Source organism: Halichoeres trimaculatus, unplaced genomic scaffold, assembly GCF_033239565.1.
Source record: "Halichoeres trimaculatus isolate MK-OKI-2021-1 unplaced genomic scaffold, fHalTri1.1 fHalTri1_scaffold_2, whole genome shotgun sequence".
Classification (NCBI taxonomy): Eukaryota; Metazoa; Chordata; class Actinopteri; order Labriformes; family Labridae; genus Halichoeres; species Halichoeres trimaculatus.
The window spans coordinates 40,728,419-40,750,125 of record NW_027437180.1 but is presented as its reverse complement, the minus strand read 5'-3'; the positions used below and the strand labels follow the sequence as shown (position 1 = coordinate 40,750,125).

General features: G+C 38.9%; 1 protein-coding gene across 3 annotated transcripts in view; it reads left to right on the top strand.

The window, feature by feature from the left end:
- Window positions 1–5,157: 5,157 nt before the first annotated feature.
- micu3a (mitochondrial calcium uptake family, member 3a) overlaps window positions 5,158–21,707 on the top strand; it is a 53,120-nt gene continuing 36,570 nt past the window's right edge. For all 3 annotated transcript variants that reach the window (XM_074686847.1, XM_074686830.1, XM_074686838.1), the window contains exons 1-3: window positions 5,158–5,488; window positions 15,799–15,946; window positions 18,480–18,511. In XM_074686847.1, coding sequence (XP_074542948.1) covers window positions 5,231–5,488; window positions 15,799–15,946; window positions 18,480–18,511 — 438 coding nt within the window. In that variant the 5' untranslated portion in view covers window positions 5,158–5,230. The remainder of the gene's footprint in view (window positions 5,489–15,798; window positions 15,947–18,479; window positions 18,512–21,707) is intronic.

Genomic DNA, 21,707 nt, shown 5'->3' with positions numbered 1-21,707 from the left:
AGGTAATAAAGATACGATTATATCCACTAAAAGCTAATAAAAATCATTCACATGATGATGCAAGCATGAAATTTGGTACAAGGGTTACTCTTTTGAAAAGTTAAATTAGGAGCCCTTTTTAAAGATGGCTGCCATTTCCTTTGGATGCTCATTATTCCAACAGTTCAAATTAGCAATGCACGATTTATCTGTATCAATATCAGCATCGGCTGATGAGTAAAAGTCATTAGCTGCCGCTGTTTTCAGAGCATCTTGAACGATCTTACAAGACCCAAATAATCTTGTTTTCTCTGACAATGTAAACGCTAGAACTACCTAAGAAGAGTGGACTCTCTTCTTTTGTGTCTCTCTTCCTGTTTTTGATCCAAAAAAGAGACAAAACAAAACATACTTATTTTGATCGCGTTCATCCCAGGCACTCCATCCTTTGATCCTCTCCATGGTTGTCTTTTCTTTTCTCACCATTACGTCGCTCTTTTTCTGAACTACCTTGACAGATTATAACAGCAAATTTAATATCGAATATCGGCCAACATTTTTTAACCGTGCATCCCTAGTTTAAATGTTGATGCAAACGTGAAATCTGGCACAAATTCTCTCCAAGGGCCAGTCTTAAAATATTATGTTAGATACTTGAAAATTTAAAATGTTGGCCAAAAGAAGTCTGCCTTGTGGCTGTTGCCTTGTAGTGATAAAGGAATAACTACCATGGTTAATTTTCAATTGTCTGATGTTTTTATTTGTGTGGTCAATAGAGAGGATCTGTACCCACTTTTTGCCCGTTTTGTCCCACCGGCAACAATTGTTGCCTTACTGTATCACTGTCATTTTCTACTCACAACAAAAAAATCTCAACTTTACTAACACAACTTTTTCAACTCATGTGTTAGTAGTAAACTTAGACAAAGATTTTGGTTTACAAAAAATTGTTTCCAAGTGTTTCCTGTCACATGACATCATCTGCTTCCTGCTCCTTCCAGTGGAAGACATGGTGGATGCAGATCGTCCTGGAAAGAGACAGTTTTCAGCAATTTCTTATAATTTCCTCTCCAAATAAATGTATAAATATTTAATCACTGAAGTCTATAGAGTAACCCTCCACCACAAAATAGTACCTGGGACCTATATATATTTATTGTTTATGGGCTTATTTCTGTAAGTGGCAACAAAAGTTGCCGGTGGGCACGTAGCTAGTTGAAAACTAAAAGAAAACGTGACAAGCTGTGTGACTACCGGCTAGTCATAAAAATGATATTTTCCTCAAAACAAAGTACAAAATAGAAAAAAAATAAATGCACAACATGATACAGGGAGACTCAACTGATAAAATTAAACATGCCTTACAACTCCCAAAAAAATGGATGTAAATGGGTTAAGCTTTCATTATCATTTGAACTGTTGAAATAATCAGCCTTTTATTGAATAATTTCCTGTTTAAACTGGGGATTTGATTTTTTTTAGGTTGATGTGTTCTTTATTGGACCTGTTTTTTTTTTTTTGTTTGTTTTTTGCCATTTTATTGCTGGTAAATGCACATTTCGTGATCTAGTTTTTTTAAAGGCAGTTGGAAATTGGCACTTGCTGAAAACTCTGTGCAGCACATCAGACTCGTGGTTTGTTAAGAACTATGTTAAACTACATCTATCAAATAAATAAATTCACATGTCTTATGTTTTATTTCAAAAGAGTGGAACTTGGAGAGTATCTGTGCCAAATTTCATACTTGTAGTATCACTATTTGAAATCTGCAGTTATCTGCTGCACCATTTTCATGCGTCCACATCTCCACTGAAGGACCTAAAGGGTCAAACCACTCTTTACATCCTCAACTTAAATGTGGATTTATCTAAACAGCGGCACGTGGGGGCCATGCTCCAGCCTATACGGCATTGATTTTGGCAGCTATACAGACCTGCGCTCGCGCACAGCTGCCCCCTCCCCTGGGAGCCGCCGTGATAAATGAGCCCGAGGTGCAGAGGTGTTGGTGTGCGCGTGTGTGCGTGTGTGGTCGTCATTTCGTGGGCCTACTTATATCAATTTCTGCAGCATGACAATAGGAGAGAGGTGGAGGGGGGGCAGCCATGTGCTGATTTTACACTCTTTATACCGTCACACAGGAGGCGAGGAGTGCTTGTGCGCATGTGCTTCATCTGGAAAAGGAGGGAGAAATTCTTAAAGGAGACAAGATCGATGGGAGTCCCCCTCAGGCCGATCCGATCCTGATATATTGGATATCGACCAGACCACAATGGCGGTGTCAACTACAACGCCACATTTTCAAGCCTCTGTGTAAGGAGGTGCACGCGCAGAGTTCCCATGGTCACATGATCACATGGTTTGCTTTTTCTCTCTCCATTTAATGCTTTGTTTTATTATAGAGTGGAGCAAAGCTTGTAGCCACCATCACAGCCATAGAAGCCCCAAGGGTCGTATCCCCCCACTCCTCCAGCAGCCCACATACACACTCACACACACACACACACCTACACACTCTCACACACACACAAAGAAATTACAGCCCAATCGAAAGGCCGGATAATGGAATAACTGAATAAGTAGCCTGGAGGTTATTAATGCAAGTGGTCTCCAAACAGAGGTCAGGAAAACTCCATGGGGTCCCTGAAAGTAGGACTAAGAGACCCCTTGCAAAAATATTGGCTTATTAGATTTTATTGAAATCCTTCTTTCATGCTCTCAGGCTGAAAATATCAATGCAACAACACCTTTTCATGCAAAATCTTCTATTTTAATTTTGCATAAATAAATTCCCAGAAAGAGTGTGTCATCTATTCTGGATTAGAGTGAAAATTAAAAATCAAAAGAGCACATCAGAGCATTAAAGCTTTGATTGCTCATTTAAAGCGTCTATTTCTACCCGCTGTTTTTGATTTTCATTGTTTGATGTGTTTTCAGCTTCTGGTTAAACGGAGCTTACAGGTCAGAGTGATCCGCCGTGTTTCATGTGTGAACAGGTGACAGGCCCACGTATAAGGCTTCACTCCTTTATACTCTCAGCTTCAAAGTCAGAGGAAAAGCCCCATCAGGTTAACATTAGTCCTACATGTAAAGACTTAAATGAAGAGTTCATCTTTGATATTCGTTTGATATCTGCTCGCTGTTGGCTCCTTTGATGGGGGTTCACAGATGTTAATATCACTGGTCACTTTTTATTCCCTTAATGTAAGATGAGAAATCTTTAAAGTTCACCCCATGAAGAACTACACACTTCATAACATATTTTAAGTAAAGACCTTAAATTCTCTTTCCTCTTTGACTCAACTTTACTGATTTTACCAGTTTCTCATGGAGTGGAAGGTCTAAGTAGTTCATCTTTCTGTTATATTTCAGCTCATTTAGAGTTAAAATCTCCAAAGCACTTCCTGTAAAATAGCTCCCTCAAACAAAAACTTGTAAATATGGCTCACACAGTAGACAAACTGTTAAAGTAATACTATCTAAATTATGAATTAAAATAACTACAGGTCTTAAACTGAAAGTTACTTTTAAATGCCACACTGATGAAATACAATAAGCTGAATGAGAAAGTAATTTATGTGGGCTTTGTTTTCAAAGCAGAATCAAGGAAAGGGTTAAAATCTATATTCAATACAAGTAAACAATAAAAGGGTGGAGGAGAGATATTTATGAACTTTTGAGTAAATTCTGACACCCCATAAAAACAGATTTACAAGCTGGACTAACAATGTACCCATAGATGCAGCTAAACTGAAATATAAGTGTTTTTGTTTTATATGTCTGCCGTAACATTTTTTATTGAGGTTAATACCTATAAAAATACACAAGATAGCAACTTATTACAATGAAATTATAAATAAAATGAACAGATCTTCTCCAAATCAAATGAGGCTATTGATTTTGAAATAAATAAACAAAAATAAATAAATAAATAAATAAAAATAGATAAATTGAATATAATAATAATAATAATAATAATAATAATAATAATAATAATAATAATAATGCTTCTACTTATAATAATATAAAAACATAAACAAATAGATAAATAAATCAAAGAATCTTTGTATATGCTAAAACAAAATAAAACATCTGCATTTCTTTGTACATTTTTGGACTGCAATGTTAGGTTACGTGTAATTCTGAATGGATATTTTAGGCCGTTTTTAGTAAAATGGTTTTATAGCAGTCAGCATGAACCAGATTCACCAGAAAAGTCCAGATAAATGTTTATTTTTCTGAGATATTTCATCAAAAATTATGCCTGAATTGATTAGAGTTAGGAAAATGTACTTGTTTCGTCTCTTGTAACAAGACATTATGACTCTTATTTGTTTCTATGTGTTATTTTAATTCATTTTATTTCTTTTATTAATTGTCTTATTTGTTCTTTTACTGTGCAGCACTTTGGTAAACCTTATTGTTTTTAAATGTGCTATATAAATAAAGTGGAGTGGACTATTCTTATTTCAAGAAAGTTGGATGATTTTTTTTTTATTTATTTTTTTTTATAATATCTTGAAATAAGACATTTTTTCTGGACCTGTCAGGTGTGGCTTGTATCAAGTCTGATAAGACAATTTGAGACATAAACACACACTTGTAGTGTTTGTGTGTATTAAATCAGAATAGACTTTATTTGGCAAGTATGTTCTAAAAGAATGCAAGAAATTTGATATTTTAACTGCGCTCTCTGTTCGACAAAAATAAAAAAACACAAAATATAAAAACTGAAAAAGGATCTTAAAACAAGTTAAAAACTTTTGTAATGGTATGTAAACATTTAAGTTAAATAGTGCAGAATATAAAGACATCAAAACAACATGCACTAGAGAAAAAACGACTAAAATGCTGCAGTTGTGCATTAGATATTTAAGTTTTTTCTATTGAACACTTCTTGTTATTTATTTATTTAATTAATTATTTTCAGAAAGTGTGTGTTTTTGTTGTTTAAAATCTAAAATGCCTGACTACCTGTAGAGGAAAAAGGCACATAATAACACGATGGGAGTAAATAATGTCGACTCAGAAAAAGAGTAAGCTCAGTTGGACATGTAGAGTCACATATTTTAATCCCAGACTTTTTTAAAAAAAAAAAAAATTATCAAATAAAAACACTATATAGACGCTTGTTAAACTCAGCTCACAGTCTCTGTTCTCACATCTCGCGATAACACCAAACATCGCGAGAGTGTAAAGCTGCCCGCAAACTTCTAACCACAGCAGCAGCAGCAGCAGCACCAAAACAGCAGCCATGGCAGCTTTCCGCAGGGTAGCAGCGCTGACCGGGAGGCTAAACCTTTGGCCGGCAGCGAGAAACGAGCTAATGGGAGGTCTACCGGCCGGGGGAGGGAGGACTCGGAGGTGTTTGGCCGCCGGAGTGTGTCTTGCAGCGGGAGGTGCAGTGGCTCTTTACTTCTACAGCGAAATGACCAGAAGCAGGAGGAGGATGAGGACTCCCAGCATCTCTGGTTTGTTCCCGTCCATCCCGATCGTGGAGGCGAAAGAAAAGGTAGGAGGCTGTTTTAAAGTGTAGCTGTGATCTAACGACATGAATGAAGCGACACGTAGCGACTGGAAGGTGTTGTCCTCCTCTGTGTTGACACAAGGGCCTCAAAAACAGATTAAGCGACACGAACAGCTGGGGGAGGGATTTCACATCGTCCTCCCAGGCTTTCAGTCCATAAAAGCCCAGGCAGTGTGAATGTTTCCCTGTCTGGTGGGTAAAACGTGTCATTCATCCCCTGCACGCGCAGTGGAAACTGTTCGTTCACTGTTTGGCTGCAGGACGACGTGCGCGCGCAGATGCAGGACTGGCGCTCTCCGCTCGCGCTGGTGCTGAAATGACAGTCAGTGGGTGTCAGTCTGACAGCTGTGTGTGTCCTCAGCTGCCCACTGCCACAGCCAGGCAAAGGCTGAGTGACACACGTTTGATTAAAAATATAAAAAAACTAACCATCTTTAACTCCAGTCTGTGAAAAGCTGCACAGTGGAGTTTACACGACAACCAGAGAGACAGGATGAAGACTTAAAAAAGCACAATACCCTCTGTTTTCAGTGAAAGTGCTTTAAAAAGCAGTCAAAGGTAGCAGTAAAGGAACTTTTATGACCTTGTAACAGCTAAAGAGAGAAAAATGGGGAAGAGAAAAAGGAGGAATAACTGAATATAAAGACACTGCGATGATATTTAAAGTAACACTTCGACTCAGCCCCCCTTTTCTCATGTGTTTACACAGACAGCCTATAGTTGCACTTTCTGTTTTTAATAATCTTGCACTACTGACGTTTTTTTCTACAACTTTAGAAGTTGTTTTCCTCTGACTGTTGATAGGTTTTTGTTTTAATTGACAGATACTCTTATTCTTATTTTGTACAGGTTATATACATCACATTTCTTTTGAATTGAATTGAATTGAATTGAATTGAATTGAATTTTATTTCGGTCATGTCGACACACATACACAACATCACACATTGTCAATAGATGATCACATTGTACATGTCCGAAAGGGAAGACGGGAGAAGCAGAGCTTATCTAGTCCCGTCCCCGTTAACTCAATATTTAGTCTCCTCTTTTTCACATATCATCAGAGTAACATAAATTTTGATTCCATTTACAGAACTTTGGCGTAATTATTTATTGTCTTTTTGTGTCCATAGTTGATTTTAGATGTCCAATCCTGTTTTTCATGTACGGCCTCGTTGTCACTCTCCCCTTCGCCCAGGCGTGCTCCTGCACTGCCGTCCCGGGCTCTGCTGCGGTTATCAGCCATGCGGGCGTTTCTTATATAAGTGTATATTTATAAGTATATAAGTTTATAAGTATATTTTTCTGTTGATGAACAGGTGCGTGCGAGGTGGGGAATCAGTTCTTGGGGTTAATTTGTAACTTGGGCTGGGATGATATGCTTTTCTCCCAATTCGATTCTTTGATATTTCTGAATTTTGTGATTTTTAGTTCACTTTTTAAACACAAGACTGTGTGAAAAAGTTAAATGATGATGTCTACAGTCTATATCAGGAGCTGTTTTTTCTCCAAAAAAGGAACATCCCATGTGAGTCAGTTTTTAGAATTTATTCAGGGGATCTGACTTTTTTTTTTTCAAACCAGCTCATAAACAAAGACAAAAATGAGAGAATTAAATGAAAAAATAAATAAATTTTGAAATTAAAAAAAAGATTTTTGAAACAAAAATCCCCATACATATCCCAAAAATATCTACGATACATCTTTTTTTATTTCCACCCCTATTTGTAACTGTAGTTCATGTCATGTTGTCTTGAAACCGCTACTGGATGCCTTGAATTTCCCTCAGGATACATAAAGTATCCACCTAGCTGGCTTGCTAGCTAATTAACTAGCTAGCTATCTAGTGAGCTATTGGCCAAAGTGGCACACTTACGTGTAAAGTTAATGCATTTAAACCTTTTCTTTTAGCCCACAATGAAATTTGAGTTCTTCAATAAGATTCATTTTGTTTTGAGAGCAAAAAAAGTTTGGACTAGATAAAGATTTGTTCTTCATTTTCGTTGTCTTATCTGTCTTTGGTTTCCTGTATATCCTGTTTTTCTTAGCTTGTTTCCTCAGTCATATTTCTTTCTTTCTTGTTGTTTGTTGCTGATCCATTTTGTGTTGTATTCCTTATGTTTCTTTTGAAGTTCTTGGTATTTCATGCTTTATTTTGTATGTTTTTCCCAGTGTGTCTGCTTCAGTGTCACCAGTGTTCCCTCCTCTTTGTTTAGTTTAACCTGTGTCTCTTTGTCACGCCTGTGTCCTGTCACCCTGTGTGTGTGTGTGTGTATATAGTCCTGTCTTTGTTAGTTCACTGAATGTTTATTCCTGGTTGCTTTGTTCCTGAGTCCCTGTGCTCTTGTTTCTCCTGTGGAGTTTGTTCAGTTAAGTTCACGTTAAGTTTTTTGAAGGCTTAATTTTTTTTAGCCTTCATCTTTTTTGTTTTTCTGCCTCAGCTGTGACTAAGTGTTGAGATCATCTTGCACAAATTTGTCTTGATAAATGGAGCCAGGTGAAATTGATCTGGGTATTACACACCCACTGTGAAATTTGAAACCATTAGTAGTTTTTATCATACAGGTTTGCAACACAAACACCTCCTGAGTCTGTGTCCCATTGATGCATTTGAGGGTTTTTAACCTGGATCCAAGTCTAACACTTTTAAAATCAGGATTCAGTGCAGTTTGGCCTAAAGCTCATATTCAACTCAGGTGAAATAGTATAATAATTAAATATGTATCTGGGACATTGAAATAACACCTGTTCTTTTTTGGATTCACTAATTTTACTGAAGCCACTGGTTTATCAGAGGAAGCAGACTTTGCTTTGTAAAAATCTTGTCAGTGATGGGAGAATATGTTGGCTTTAACTGTGTAAGGCTGGATCACAGAGTTGTCTAATAAAGCATTGGGTCAAAAGAAGTTTTCACTATCAGTTTAAAGAAGGAGGAAGCATAAAATGACAAACATGCACCAAATATCTGAGTGGTATAACTCCAGTGGGAGAAAAAAAACAGCCATCTGTTTCTCTGCTGGTGTATCCAGAGAAAATCTGGAGGAAAATCTGGCTTTGCAAACTGAAGTTTCTCCTTCAAGACAGGGAGTTGAGGTTTTTTTAGGCTTTATTCTGTCCCTCTGGTGCCCCCATTATTTCAGCCTTCCTTTGTTTTAGCTGCTGTCTCTTTAAGGCTCCTCGCCCCCTCTGATCAGCCTGCTGGGAGCGAAGCTACGGGCAGACTTTGATGTTTGAGGCCCACGCCTCCAATGTGTCACGAACCGGTTGGGAAATCCTTATGTGATGACATAGGGCGAGTCTCAAAGCTCCAAAGATTCATCCCCGCTTCCTCCACTCGCGTCACTCACTTGCTTCTTAGGTCCTCCCACCAGAGACACATGGGAGAGATGAAGGACATGAAGAGAGTAGATCTGTTTTAAGAGAAATGAGACGTCCTTTACTCCTGAGCTCATGGATAAAACTTTATGACCTCTAAAGGAAATGTATCAAGTGTTTGTATCCTGACAGACTTCTTCGTGGCTGCCACCTTATCGTAGTGGAGGGGTTTGAGTGCCGCAATGATCCCAGGAGCCATGCAGTCGGGGGCAGTTGCCCTTGGCAGGGTCTCCCAAGGCAAACTGGTTCTAGGTGAGAGGCCGGACAAAGAGCGGTCAAAGACCCCTCATGATGAGTAATTTTAGGATTCAGTTCACCCTGGCCGGAGGGTCACCGGAGCTTTGCCCTGGAGCCAGGCCTACGGGCAGGCTCCTGGTGGTCGGGTCTTTACCCATGGGTGACATGGGTCCATCCTCCTGTGGACCCACCATAGACGTTTCCCTAAGACTTGAATTATCTCCATAAAGAAGAAGAGAATCAAGAGGAAATTAAAATGAGACAAATAACTGATCACATGTGAATACTTTTATTTGATATATTTTATTGAACAATATGAATTATTTCATTAGATGATACATCTGACCTTAACAGATATAAAAACTGGGCATTGATCCTCGGATTGATACGGACTGAATTCTGTCAAAAGTACTGGGTACTGTTTCAACTAAAACCAAAAGGTACCATGTTTAGGCACCTAAAAGCATCCTTGTGACTGTGAGGGAGTGGACGAGTGGATGATTTTTCATGGTGGACATGAACACAGCACTGCAAGGTTATTGAAGATTAATTATGTTAAGTTGAATTTTTTTTTATTATTATTATTAAACAGATTTACCTTTTTTACCGGGCTGCACGGTTAGCGCTGCAGCCTCACAGCAAGAAGATCGCCTGTTCGATTCCCAGCTTGGCTGGTGGGCCTTAGTGCTGCACGATTTGGGGAAAAGGTGCGATTTGCGATTAGTTGGACAATATTGCGATTGTGCTTGCGATTTAATAAAAAAAGTTGTGTCATGAGTCTACAGACTTGCTTGGTTATCATGGAGAAAAATCAAGAAAAAAAGCAGAGATGGATTACTGAGGATTTTAATTATGTAATAATTCTCAAAATATCCAAACTTACTGTATACAAACAAAAATGTACAGCACAACAGTACTGTTCTGTTTGTATCCAAAAAAGCACATTTATGCCGCTTTTGCTTTGCATGTTTTGAAAATTACACCTTTTTGCTGTGTCATTGAACCGGAAACCAAAATAACACCAAATAACAGAGGTGGAGTTTCTTTTCGCCTTGAGCGCCTCACTTACTTCTTTGTGCTCCATTTTGTCTGATTAAACTCCCGTACCAGGAGGGCAGGTGGTCACATGACCAGTTGAAACAGTGACTGATTAGTCATCTCACGCTCGCTCTCTTACTCAGTCACACAAAGACACAGACACACACACACACACACACACACACACACACACACACACACAAATAACTTTTAAATAATTGCACATTCGCACCTCTTTTGTGATTATGTAATTGCATGTGCTGACATTGCGATTGCGATTGCGATTGCGATAATCGTGCAGCCCTAGTGGGCCTTTCTGTGTGGAGTTTGCATGTTCTCCCGGTGCATACATGAGTTCTCTCTGGGTACTGCGGCTTCCTCCCACAGTCCAAAAACATGCTCATCAGGTTAAATGATCACTCTAAATTGCCTGTAGGTGTGAGTGTGTGTGTGAATGTTTGTCTGTCTCTGCGATTGGCTGGTGACCAGTCCAGGGTGAACCCCGCCTCTCACCCAATGACAGTTGGGATAGGCTCCAGCCACCCAAGACCCTGAACAGGATAATCGGTTCAGAAAATAAATGAATGAAAGATATTTTTTAGCATACAAACACAAAAAAGTTCCAAAAAATCGGTACCGTTAAGTATCGGTACCGATTGCCAGGTACTGGGCATCGGTACTGTATCGTTTTAAACGTTAAAAATGTGAAAGGTACACATCCCTTATTGATCCTCTGTTAAATTGGTTTGATGACGGGTGTGTTTAGTAGGGATAAGAACCTTTCACATTTTAAACGATTGATAGACGTATAGTCTCCACAATGGTACTAAAATTGATATCAAATACTTTATACAGCACAGCTACAACTGCTAGAAAGATGGAGTCGAATAAAAAATTCTAACATTTAGAGATTTCGTAGTTTCAAATATGATTTAATCCAAAAATACAGCATGAGTCAAAGTTAACTGACACTTCTTTGCCTGAATTGTTTCTGTAAATTGCAGCGATCCATCATTTTCTCCTCTCTTTGTCTTTCAATAGCCTGTCTAAAAATTGTGTTGACTTCTTTTCAAACATGTTTGTTTTATCAATCGGGCAACAGCTCTTCCCCATCTTTTGATTTTGTTCAAGAGTTTAGACGATGTTTAAGCCAACCCTGTGCACACCCTCCATATTGCAGCTCATTTTTCGTGCTGCCGAGGAGAGAGGAGAAAGGAGACTGCAGTTTATCGCTTTCAGACCCACCCATAATTTCAACAAATCTTGTGATGATCTTGTGCTACTTTTAGAACAGAGCGTTTTGAAACATGGGAAAGCAGAATACTCCCTCTTTGAAAGGTTAGGAGTTGGATTCTGGAGACTTGGCAATGAGAGCTGTTTGCTCTGGAGGCCTTAAAGGGCCCAATCACACACATTACAAAGGTAACCTTAGGCTAATCATGACTTTTAAAAAGAAACCCCAGAGACTGTCTTGTTCTAACTTTGGATGACTGGCACAGAGAGAAGCGTATTGTCTGACAGTCTGAACATTGGAGACTATATTTGCACAAGGACACAGTGGCTGGCTGTCAAGGAGACGCTGGAGCTGAGTTGTACGTTTACATTATAACTTTAACTGATCTTTAGCATCAAATATGTTTCGTCGATATGAAAAAAAAGTCTGATTCCTTTTGTTGGTCAGCGTTTGAGGCACCAGCTCCTGTCTGGGTAGGTTTTGCTTCATTAGGGGGACCAGGGGAGAGGTTTTGAGGGTTTGAATCTGCAGGGATTGAATAGATGGAGTGGTTAAAATGAGCTCTGGGCTGCCTGAGGGGAAAACTGAGGAACATCTGCTGAGCAGCCAGAGAACAAGACAGGAACATGTGTAGTAACAGTATCCACTATAAGAACACGGTGTACCACACAGTGGATTCACATCACCCCCTTTTTTAGCAGGTAGCCTACATTAATGCATACATCATGTGCAGCGAGCTGCCTCAGCAGAACTTTACAAACTTTATTCATTAGTGTGAGCTGAGGCCACGGGCCTCTTTATTCTTACACTTAAACACAGAGCATTCCTATGAAGCTAAGTGCTCATCTCCTATTCATGCCTTCAAAAGCCCCCTCGGTGGAGGCAGCATCAAAGCTTTATGAATGAATCTGTGCGCTCATTAGCATGTTAGCTGAGCCGAGCAGGAACCTCGGTGCACCGGGGCCTGCAGCCAAACAGGTTTAAATTTGGAAACCTCTCTGCTAATTACACAGCTTCATACGGCACAGTCTGCTGGCGTAGCAGCTCTCCGACACCGCAGCTAATCAAACTGAAGCCCTGGCTCCTCCAGCAGAGAGAGAGAGAGGGAGAGATGCTAATTAAGTAGAAAGTAGTGACAAAGTACTTGTGTGTGTGCCCGTTCTCCTATTATTAAACTGCGCCAGAGGTGCTGACTGTGAACAAACTCAGAGAGCTAAAAAGAGCGGCTGATGCCAAGAATAGATGGGTTTCCTCATTACAAGGGTTCAAAAGAAGTGAAGAGGCAATTCCAGTCGAGATTGGAAGAGAGGACAGAGAGTTTCTCTGTTCAGAGAGGAAACAGAGTCACATTTAAAGTTAAACTCCTTTAGTAAATAAGTATCCGTCACGTTTATATTTTTTAGATTTGTCTACAATGATTTTCTTATGTATCCTTTGGTCTAGGCCTAGGTGATAAAACAATAAAGATATACATCACAAAATAACTTTAACTAGATAGAAATAAAAGACAAGGTCAATAGAAATTTGATAGATTTCATTTGTTCATGTTCTGACAGAACCATGATTAGCCAATCATACCTGGGAGGAGGAGATACTAAATACAGGCGGTCCTCGAGTTACGAACAAGCTCCATTCTTATGACGCATTGTAACCTGAAATAACTATTCAAATACATGTGTTATACTTCATATTCATCGTAGAAAAGATCCTGCTTTCCTTTTAGTGTCCACGATGCAAAAAAGGTGAGGATACTGAGAATATTACGGAGCACAAACAAAGACAATCTACACTATGAAGCGACTTGAGACGATGCTGATGACCACCTAGCACTGCGTAGCTGTGTATTAATACGTGTCAAAAACTAGTATGCGCTTGCAGAGTGATTTAGCAAACCTGGAATTGTTAGTGGTCGCTGTTTTTGCGTCTACATTTAGCACGTTTGAAAGGCAGGTGCAAACCGGCACAGTGTCACACCCAAGCGGCTGCGGCCATTGCTGCGCAGAGGTGCAATGAAAGACAAGAGAGAGAATCTTCTGTGTGCGTATCAACACAGTTGGACTGTCAGGGACAAAAACGGTAGAGACAAATCATCCATCCAACAACGCCATTTCTGAGCTTTGATTTTTTTGTAACTAGGGCTTTGAGTTTTTGCCCGCTGCGCTGGTCTCCGCCTGTAGGTGATGAACGTTCATCTCCTCCGGAGAGCACAGGAGATGAACCTCCCTCCTCATCTGTCACTGAATGACCTCTGGACTTGAATAACCCCTGACTGTTTCCAGAGCATTTACAATCAATGTCAGCCCAGACACAGCACAGTGTGCACAGCGATGGCCCAAGTGTCATGGCGGAGGGCGCTCGCCACATTGGACTCACCTCTCACCTTCTGTAGCCTGTGATCCATACGTCTGATTTCTCCACCTCCTTGGCTTCAAACTTCATTTTTTGTTTGCGGCCACTCTGCTCTCCCAAACTCTCCATGGTAACAGCAGGTAGCATGCTAAATCCTCATTTAAAGAGGAGATCACCTGCAACACGCCCACTAATAACAAAGTAAAGAAGATGTTCCTGTTTTATTTCTCTAAAATAGTCGTATAATGTTCTTTGGTTCATCTGTCATTTTCCACCTCTGACAAAAAAAAAGAAGAAGTCAAAAATAACCTTCTGACATGGTCAAAACTAACTTATGAGTAGCGGAGCATTTAATCTTGACAGAATAGTAATTTGATTTATATTGTGATAAATAGGGCTGTCAATTTAACGTTTAGCATTAATTAGATTAATTAATTAACGCGTCATAAAAATAAACGCAGATTAATCTGTATCCCAAACCCGTGAGGCGTTTAAAGACGCACTTATTTTCAAATGTCTAGCATTTACAAACCGTTTGTCCTACATGGAAAAAGTGGTGTTCTCGTCAGATTTTCAAATTTCCGACGGTTCCTGAATGTAACACACCTGACGCCAGCAACATGCTGGGGAAGAGAGGGTGCTGTTAAGGGGACTGCAGTCCACATCTCGTTTATTCACATGTCCTTTTTGAAAATCTACAGAAAATCAACCGTTTGCTCAATTCTGTAAAAAACAGATAATTCTACTCTCTTTACTGCATCAAACAAGCCCTGAATGATCGATATATATCCAGTATTTAAATCTTAAGAATTCTTTGAAAATTTTCTTCCATCTTCCTGGTGTCATGTTTCAGCTTGGGGCTGCTCTGCACCAATCAGCAACAGTTTGTGTGTTCAGAGCATGTTAAACTGAGAATACTTCACTTTTCTTTGATCCAAGACTTGAAAAAAGTGTTTTGTACATAGTTCCTCACAGTTTTTAGCCTTTAGCCCTGGTTCTCCTGACCTCATAGAAGTATAGAAGTTCATATTGCAGTGAAAATTGAGTCCACATCCAGTAAAAATGTGACAGAAGCAAAAACCGTCCTAAAAATCAAATCAGCTTATCTTAGGTGCAGGACTGTGTAGATTTTGTAAAGATAGAAACATAAAACTTTTTTCATGTGTTCCTTATGCCTCAGGGTACCTAAAAATGTGTTGTATATATTCCCACCTTATTTTTTTTACATGTTTTTTTAGTGTCTTTTAATGTAATTTTAATGTCCTGGAATTCAAATTTTTTATTTTGGGACCTTAAACAGATATGAGATTAAAATGCGATTAATTAGATTAATCAATTACAAATCCTGTAATTAATTAGATTATTTTTTTTAATCGCCTGACAGCACTAGTGATAAATATTGTGAACAAATTCTCTTAATAGGGTTTTTTCTCATATCACCAAGCCCTAGTTTAGTCTATTAAAAAAAAAAAAGTTGATGTTAAACTTCAAACTGTTACAATATTAGAAGGGTGGCGTATTTCTTTTCTCATATTTCAAATATAAACACTGATTGTTGTTGAAATAACACCAGGATGAGACCACTTGCTGCTTTGCTCTTCTCCAAAAAAGTCAAGTGAGACTCAAGGAAGAGATCGGCTTAAATTTGTGACATCATCTCGGAGCAAATCTCACACCAAATGCCACACAAATGTGAAAAGTACCAGACAGAAACCTGCTTTGTACTCCTTATTCACTGGTGGTTTGCTCGTCGTTGCCTTTTGAGACTTTGAAGGTGAAATTTTGGGTGCAAACAAGTGTCTGTACTTTGTTATATGCCTGGCAGAGGTGTAGGAGGCTTCTAGAGAGCTGGATGTTGGAGAGACATTAACTTTAAGGAGCGGTTTGGACAGCAGCTGTTGCCTAATTATAATAGAGCTAGTTTTGATACCATGAATGATAATTTTTGAACTAACCCAACGTGTTTAATCACCCCGGCTCTGAAACATAAAAGCAGAACAGCAAGATGGTAAAACCGTTGTTTAACTTTGTCTCTTTGTCCTCTCTTTTTGTCCCTCTGCAGGCCCGTCCCTACGACTTTGAGGAGGGGGACGTGCACATGTCGTCCCATGAGCACCGCTTCCGCATGTTCAGCTCGGTGGAGTATGAAGGCCAGCTCTACATGACTCCACAGAACTTCATCGAGTCGGTCACCATGAGCGAGCCCAGAAGTACGTCACACGTTAAGAAATGAGCCAAGATTCAAAACGTAGAGCAGGAGGCTTTCAGGACAACTTCAATATGTCTGCTTTTATCGTTCTTTGTCACACACAGAAGGAGATAAACAACAAAAATGACAAGCTTTCCTTTTGTGGAAATTCAGCTAGCTTTAGCATACGGTCTTTTTTGTTTTTTACATCTCAAATGAAACATTAAAAACTCGTTACTATTAAAAGAAAGTCAAAAAGAGTAAAATTAAAATCAAGCAGTACCTCGAGATGAACCAAACACCAAATATAGGCAGATTTTCCATTTAGTGAGTGGATGTTAGCGGTCTATTCCCCACACAACGTTTGTTGCAAATCAGTCACATTATTGAGAAAAAGAACTTTGCTTAATTTTGACGTTGCCTTTAGTTTAGCTAAAGCCTTTCTTTCCTGTAATATTTGACAAACTACTTCACTCTTAAAGCCTGGTTTTTGGGATTAAGACTCCTTAACAGGGCTGTTAGCTTAAGGAATATTTTAGTTTTGCTTCTTTGGCCCCAAAAGAGACTTGATAGAGAATTTTCTCCCTAGGAGATGATACAGTCTCCTCTGCCCAATACACCCGCTTCCCTGGTCCTCCCTGAAACACAACGATAATCACTGGTAGAAAGGATTTAAAGAGGGGTATGATGCTTTTTATATTCTTAACATGAGTGTTTTAAAATCTCTACCTAGTCATATGTTGTAGAAATCCTGTCTGAAAACTGTTAAAAACACTCTATTCTTAAAAAATAGCACCAGATTTTCAAGAGATCTTAACGAGACTTCTTGAAATGATTAAAGCTATCCTAATCGGTTGATGACAGGTTGAGGGGTTGGCCTCAAACACCAAGGTCTGCCCAAAGCTCCGCCCCCCCACAGGCCTCCAGAGGGCTGGCCAATCAGAAGAAACAGGGTTTATGGAGTTGGGAGCCTTAAAGAGACAGTAGCTCAAACACAGAATTTCAGATAGAGACAAGAATAAGGACAGCAGAAAGAGAAAAATAGAGTTTGTTTTAAATTCGTTTTGCCTTTTTGTCAATTATGCAAAGCTACTGTAGGGGGCAATTACGGAAGAGGATTAGGGCCACTAAAAATAAAACTCCAATTCTTTATTTTTTAATTTTTTTTATTTTTTGAGAAAAAAGTCAGAATTCAACGATAAAAGTCAAAATTTTAACTTTAATCTCAGATATTTTTTTTTTCAGAAAAAATAGTAATAAAAAATAGAATTTTATGTATTTGGTTTTTTTAAATTAATTAATTAATTAATCTATTTATTTATTTATTTTAGGTGGCCCTAATCCTCTTTCTTAGGCACTAGAGTGACGGTATGATAACTAAAAATTATTTTTATTGTGACTGTCTTTTTGATTACATTTTTTATCATCTGTACAGTGTCTTCAAGTGTTTTGAAAGACACTTTTAAATAAAATGTTTTATTATTTTTATTATTTCTAAAAAAAGAGCAAAGTATCCTCCCTTTAAACTTTGTATGTTTTAAGAAAATTTTTGGTAAAAGTGGATTCTAATGAAAGCAAAATTTCAGCAGCCTCGGGCCACACATTTACCAAAACAGTTCAGAAAGAAAAACTCCATATTTGATCCTTTTTTGCCTTCAATGTTGAAAAAAAAATTTGACTGGCTCTTTGTTTCCTGGTTAACCAACTAAAACTTTGTGCTTTTATTACTTGTTTTAAATATAAGTTTGATTTCTAATTTGTTTTCAAAGCTGAAATTGAAATTAATCTCCTGATCATGATGAAGTTTTTCTCATCTGTAACTGTTTTTGAAGAAGCCCTTGCTCTTTCTGTCATCCTGCCTCCAGTATTTACAGATCGTCCGGCCTCAAAGCAGATGGCTCTCCAGCTATTGTTTAGTCTGAGGCTAATGTTAGTCAGACACACACTGCCGAACAAATGAAGACACCTGACACACATCATGACTTGTCACACTCCGTTTTATTACATTTATGCTTTCTCTTAAGCGTCTAAACCCGTCACTTAAATGCTGACACCAGCTGAAGTCGTCAGATACAAACATGCACGATGGATAGACCCACGATTCCCTCATCCAGCTGGCATGTGGTTGTGTTGCGTGCAAACTGTGCACCTGTACGTGTGTGTTTACATCCAGCCTGGCTCACTGACATACGATACGACCGCACGTAACCTCTCAGCAGCCGACATCCTCTAATGCCTCCTTTGAAGTTGAATTAGATGAACTTTGTTGTATAAAACAGAAGAAAAGTAGGATGTGCTTTTACTGAGACATTCCAGCCACTACAAAGACGAGCACGGGGCACTTTAGATGCTCCAAATGGGCCCGTGATGATGACAGTGTATATACAGCGCGCGCGCGCGTGTGTGTGTGTGAGTGTGTGTGTGAGTGTTGTGACTGGGCCCGGCACATTAAGACCCATTTCTAGATCATACAGATGCTATCTGACCGAGCCCACCCAAACTCTCTTCTCCCTTTTCTCTCCTCCTTCTCTCCTCTTTTGTCTCGTTCCCGGCAGACAAGAGGCCCTGGAGGTCCCTGACCAAACAGGTGGGAGACACACTCTTCATGCTGCTGTTGCTGCCATCTGTTGCATGTTACATCTGTGGTAAAAAAAAAAAAACTCAGGGTCTTTTAGATTGTGTGATCAGGTCTGAAATTTTAATAAAAACTTTAACAATTTGGCACCGCACAGAAACTCATTCAGATGCCAGCATCTGTGCTGACTGAATATATGATATATTTAAGATGCTTTTGTCACAGTTTTTATTCAACTTCTGAAACAGGAAGTGATTTGTTTATCTCGCCTGCATAAAAAAATAAATCTCAGAAAAATATGGTCTAGCATGTATGAACCCAGTGTTACAACTCCTGTGTCCTGCTCTTAGTGTACTTTCATAGAGGGATTATTTGTTTATCAACAACACAGGATGCGCACGGCGGAGTATGATGGTTTGTCAAACTATGTGGAGGAGTTAACCACCAAAAAACACATTTTTAAAGTAAATAACAGCACTTGGTAAACGACCCCCAGGTTTGTGAAATAGCAGTGAGTGGACAGAAGAGATCAGCAAGTGGACAGATATTACGTTTTTTTAGCGGACAATTACCAGACTGTGACAGACCAGGATGTAAACGTGTCAATAAATCAGAAACCCTCCCAGACCAAAGAGCCCACAGACTGCTGAGTCTGAGACCAGGTTCATAATAAAAGAAACAGAAAACTACGTCCAGAGTTAATTATTTACCCACAGACGCCGCTGGTGTTTCAGCGTAAAGTGTGACCCTGTTAACTGGTGACTCTCAGCTGTTAATCACTGTGGCTGTTTTCGAATTTGCCTACTACATACTACTTTCATAAGCAGTATGTAGTATGACTGTTCAGTTGGGTTAATTTTGTAGTATGCTACGCTGGTTTTCAGTTCAAAGAAAACGGAAGTTGGCTACGGCTGACGTTTTTTACCCAAAAAACTTTATTGCAAATGTACAAAATAAACAAACCACGAGTAACTTATCTGCAAATATATTGCCAGAGAGAGCATTCTCTCTCCCACTCTCTCTCCTCTATCTGTCGCTCTCTAACCCCAACACAGTCTCCTCAGATGTCTGTCTAACATGAGTCTGGTTCTGTCCGAGGTTTCTGCCTGTTAAAGGGAAGTTGTTCCTCTCCATTGTAACTTGCTAAATGCTGCAAAGTCCTGTACTCATGGTGGATTAAGATGAGATCAGACTCCTTATCTTGTCTTGATGTTGGGTTTCTGCTAATAAAATTTTATTAACATTTACGGGTCTAGACCTGTAAATGTTTTTGTAAAGTGTCTTGAAATAACATTTGTTATGATTTGGCGCTATATAAATAAAGATTGATTGATTGATTGATTGATTGATTGATTGATTTTATATAAACTTTCAGTGGTGGAGATGATGAGGATTTAAAGATAAAAAAGAAATGGCTCTTACATTTATATTCCTCTGCTACTCCGGTTGTTGTTGCTCCGCTCTCTGCCATTTTCACTTCTGATATGGGACCAGGCGTGTTGCATTGTGGGTAACAGTAGGCGAAGCAGACTGGTCCGATGCATACTGTGGATTTTTCCCGATTCAGTACGTCATCCGGGTGTTTTTCTCATACTACAACTCTGACATTTGTTCGCATACTGCATACTGCATACTGCATACTGTATACTACATACTGCATACTGCATACTGCATACTGCATTTTGGTGGAATCAGTAGGCACTGCTAGTATAGAATGCGAATTTGAAAACGGCCTGATACTGTCGACTGAGAGTCACCAGTTAGCATGGTTGCTATTAACTCCAAAACACCGGTTTCTCTGTGATGGTCTAAACTTGATAGACGTTTCCTCTGTTGTAAAGTATAGTTTCTAAAAACTGAACATAGAACAACCGTACATTTTGAAGCTGATAACAGGTTGAATTTAGTGTTTGAAAAACGCTAACTCGTCTGAATGGATGGAGCTAAATGCTGCTTCTGTGGCTGAAATGTGTGTGCAGACTGATAATCCCTCTATAGGTACCAACTAAATTTAGTCTGTAGTACCTAGTACCAATTTGCATAAAGCCAAACAGTACCATGCTTAAGTACCTGAACACATCCTTGTACTGTGAAGGAGTGGAAGAGTAGGCGATTTTCCATGCTGGACATGAACAGAGCATTGTAAGGTTATTTATCCAGAATTAGGTATGTTAAATTGAAAAACTTTAATTATTTATTGCCACATTAACACACAAAAGTGTTGAAAATTGGTACCGTTAGTACTGAAACCAAGTGGCAGATACCTGGCATCCGCACCATATCGTTTCAGATGTGAAAGGTAACCATCCTTACTTGGTACTAACTCTAGAAAGAGTTTTACTGTGTATTAGTTTTAAAAATGTGTGTGTGCTTCAAACCTGCTTTCATTCATTGATATTTCATCAGGAGATTAGAAATCATTAGAAAGTAGGCGCTGCCTAATACCTACTGATTTTGCATGTTGTATGTAGTATGACGGGTCTGTTGGGTCTGTTTTTAGCATACTACTCTGGTTTTCAGTTTCTGATGCAAATCTACAGCTATTATTTATATATTTTTGGCCTTAATGCCATGGGTAGATCTAAACATTTTAGTTATTTTTCTAATCATATCTCAACAAAATCATCATGTTTTATTTTTAATCTGACAATTTAAGTTATATCGTTTAATAAAACTATATAGAAGGGATTTTATTTTTACAGCTAATGGAAAAATCTCTCTCCTATAGCCGACGTATGGTTTTAAAAAGTGAATTAGTGGTTTATATGGGCTGTAATGAATTTGTAGATGTAAACAAATCTAGAAGTATCCAGATTAACTTGTGTTTTTTTCTCGTCCAACATTAGTGTTGTTGTATTGTAGTTGTAATGCCGACTCATTCCAGTAGATGGCAGTAATGCACTAAAAGCTGTCACCCGCATTGACAAACAGCGTTAGCGCCGTGCATTGTGGGAAACAGTATTACAGGTAGACTGGACCAGCATACTGAGAAATTTTCCTGGATCAGTAGGACATCCAGGGATTTTTGTCATACCGCAGATTTTGCAAGTTTTTGCATACTGGCTTCTACATTCTGAATTTCAGCCAAAATAGTCGACACTAAAACAGCCAGTGTGTTAGCGTCCAAGGAAACCGAGTCTGAATAGTTTGTAATATTCAGACTTGGTTATTGATGGTACCGTTGATATTAGAGGTCCCGCCTCTTCTT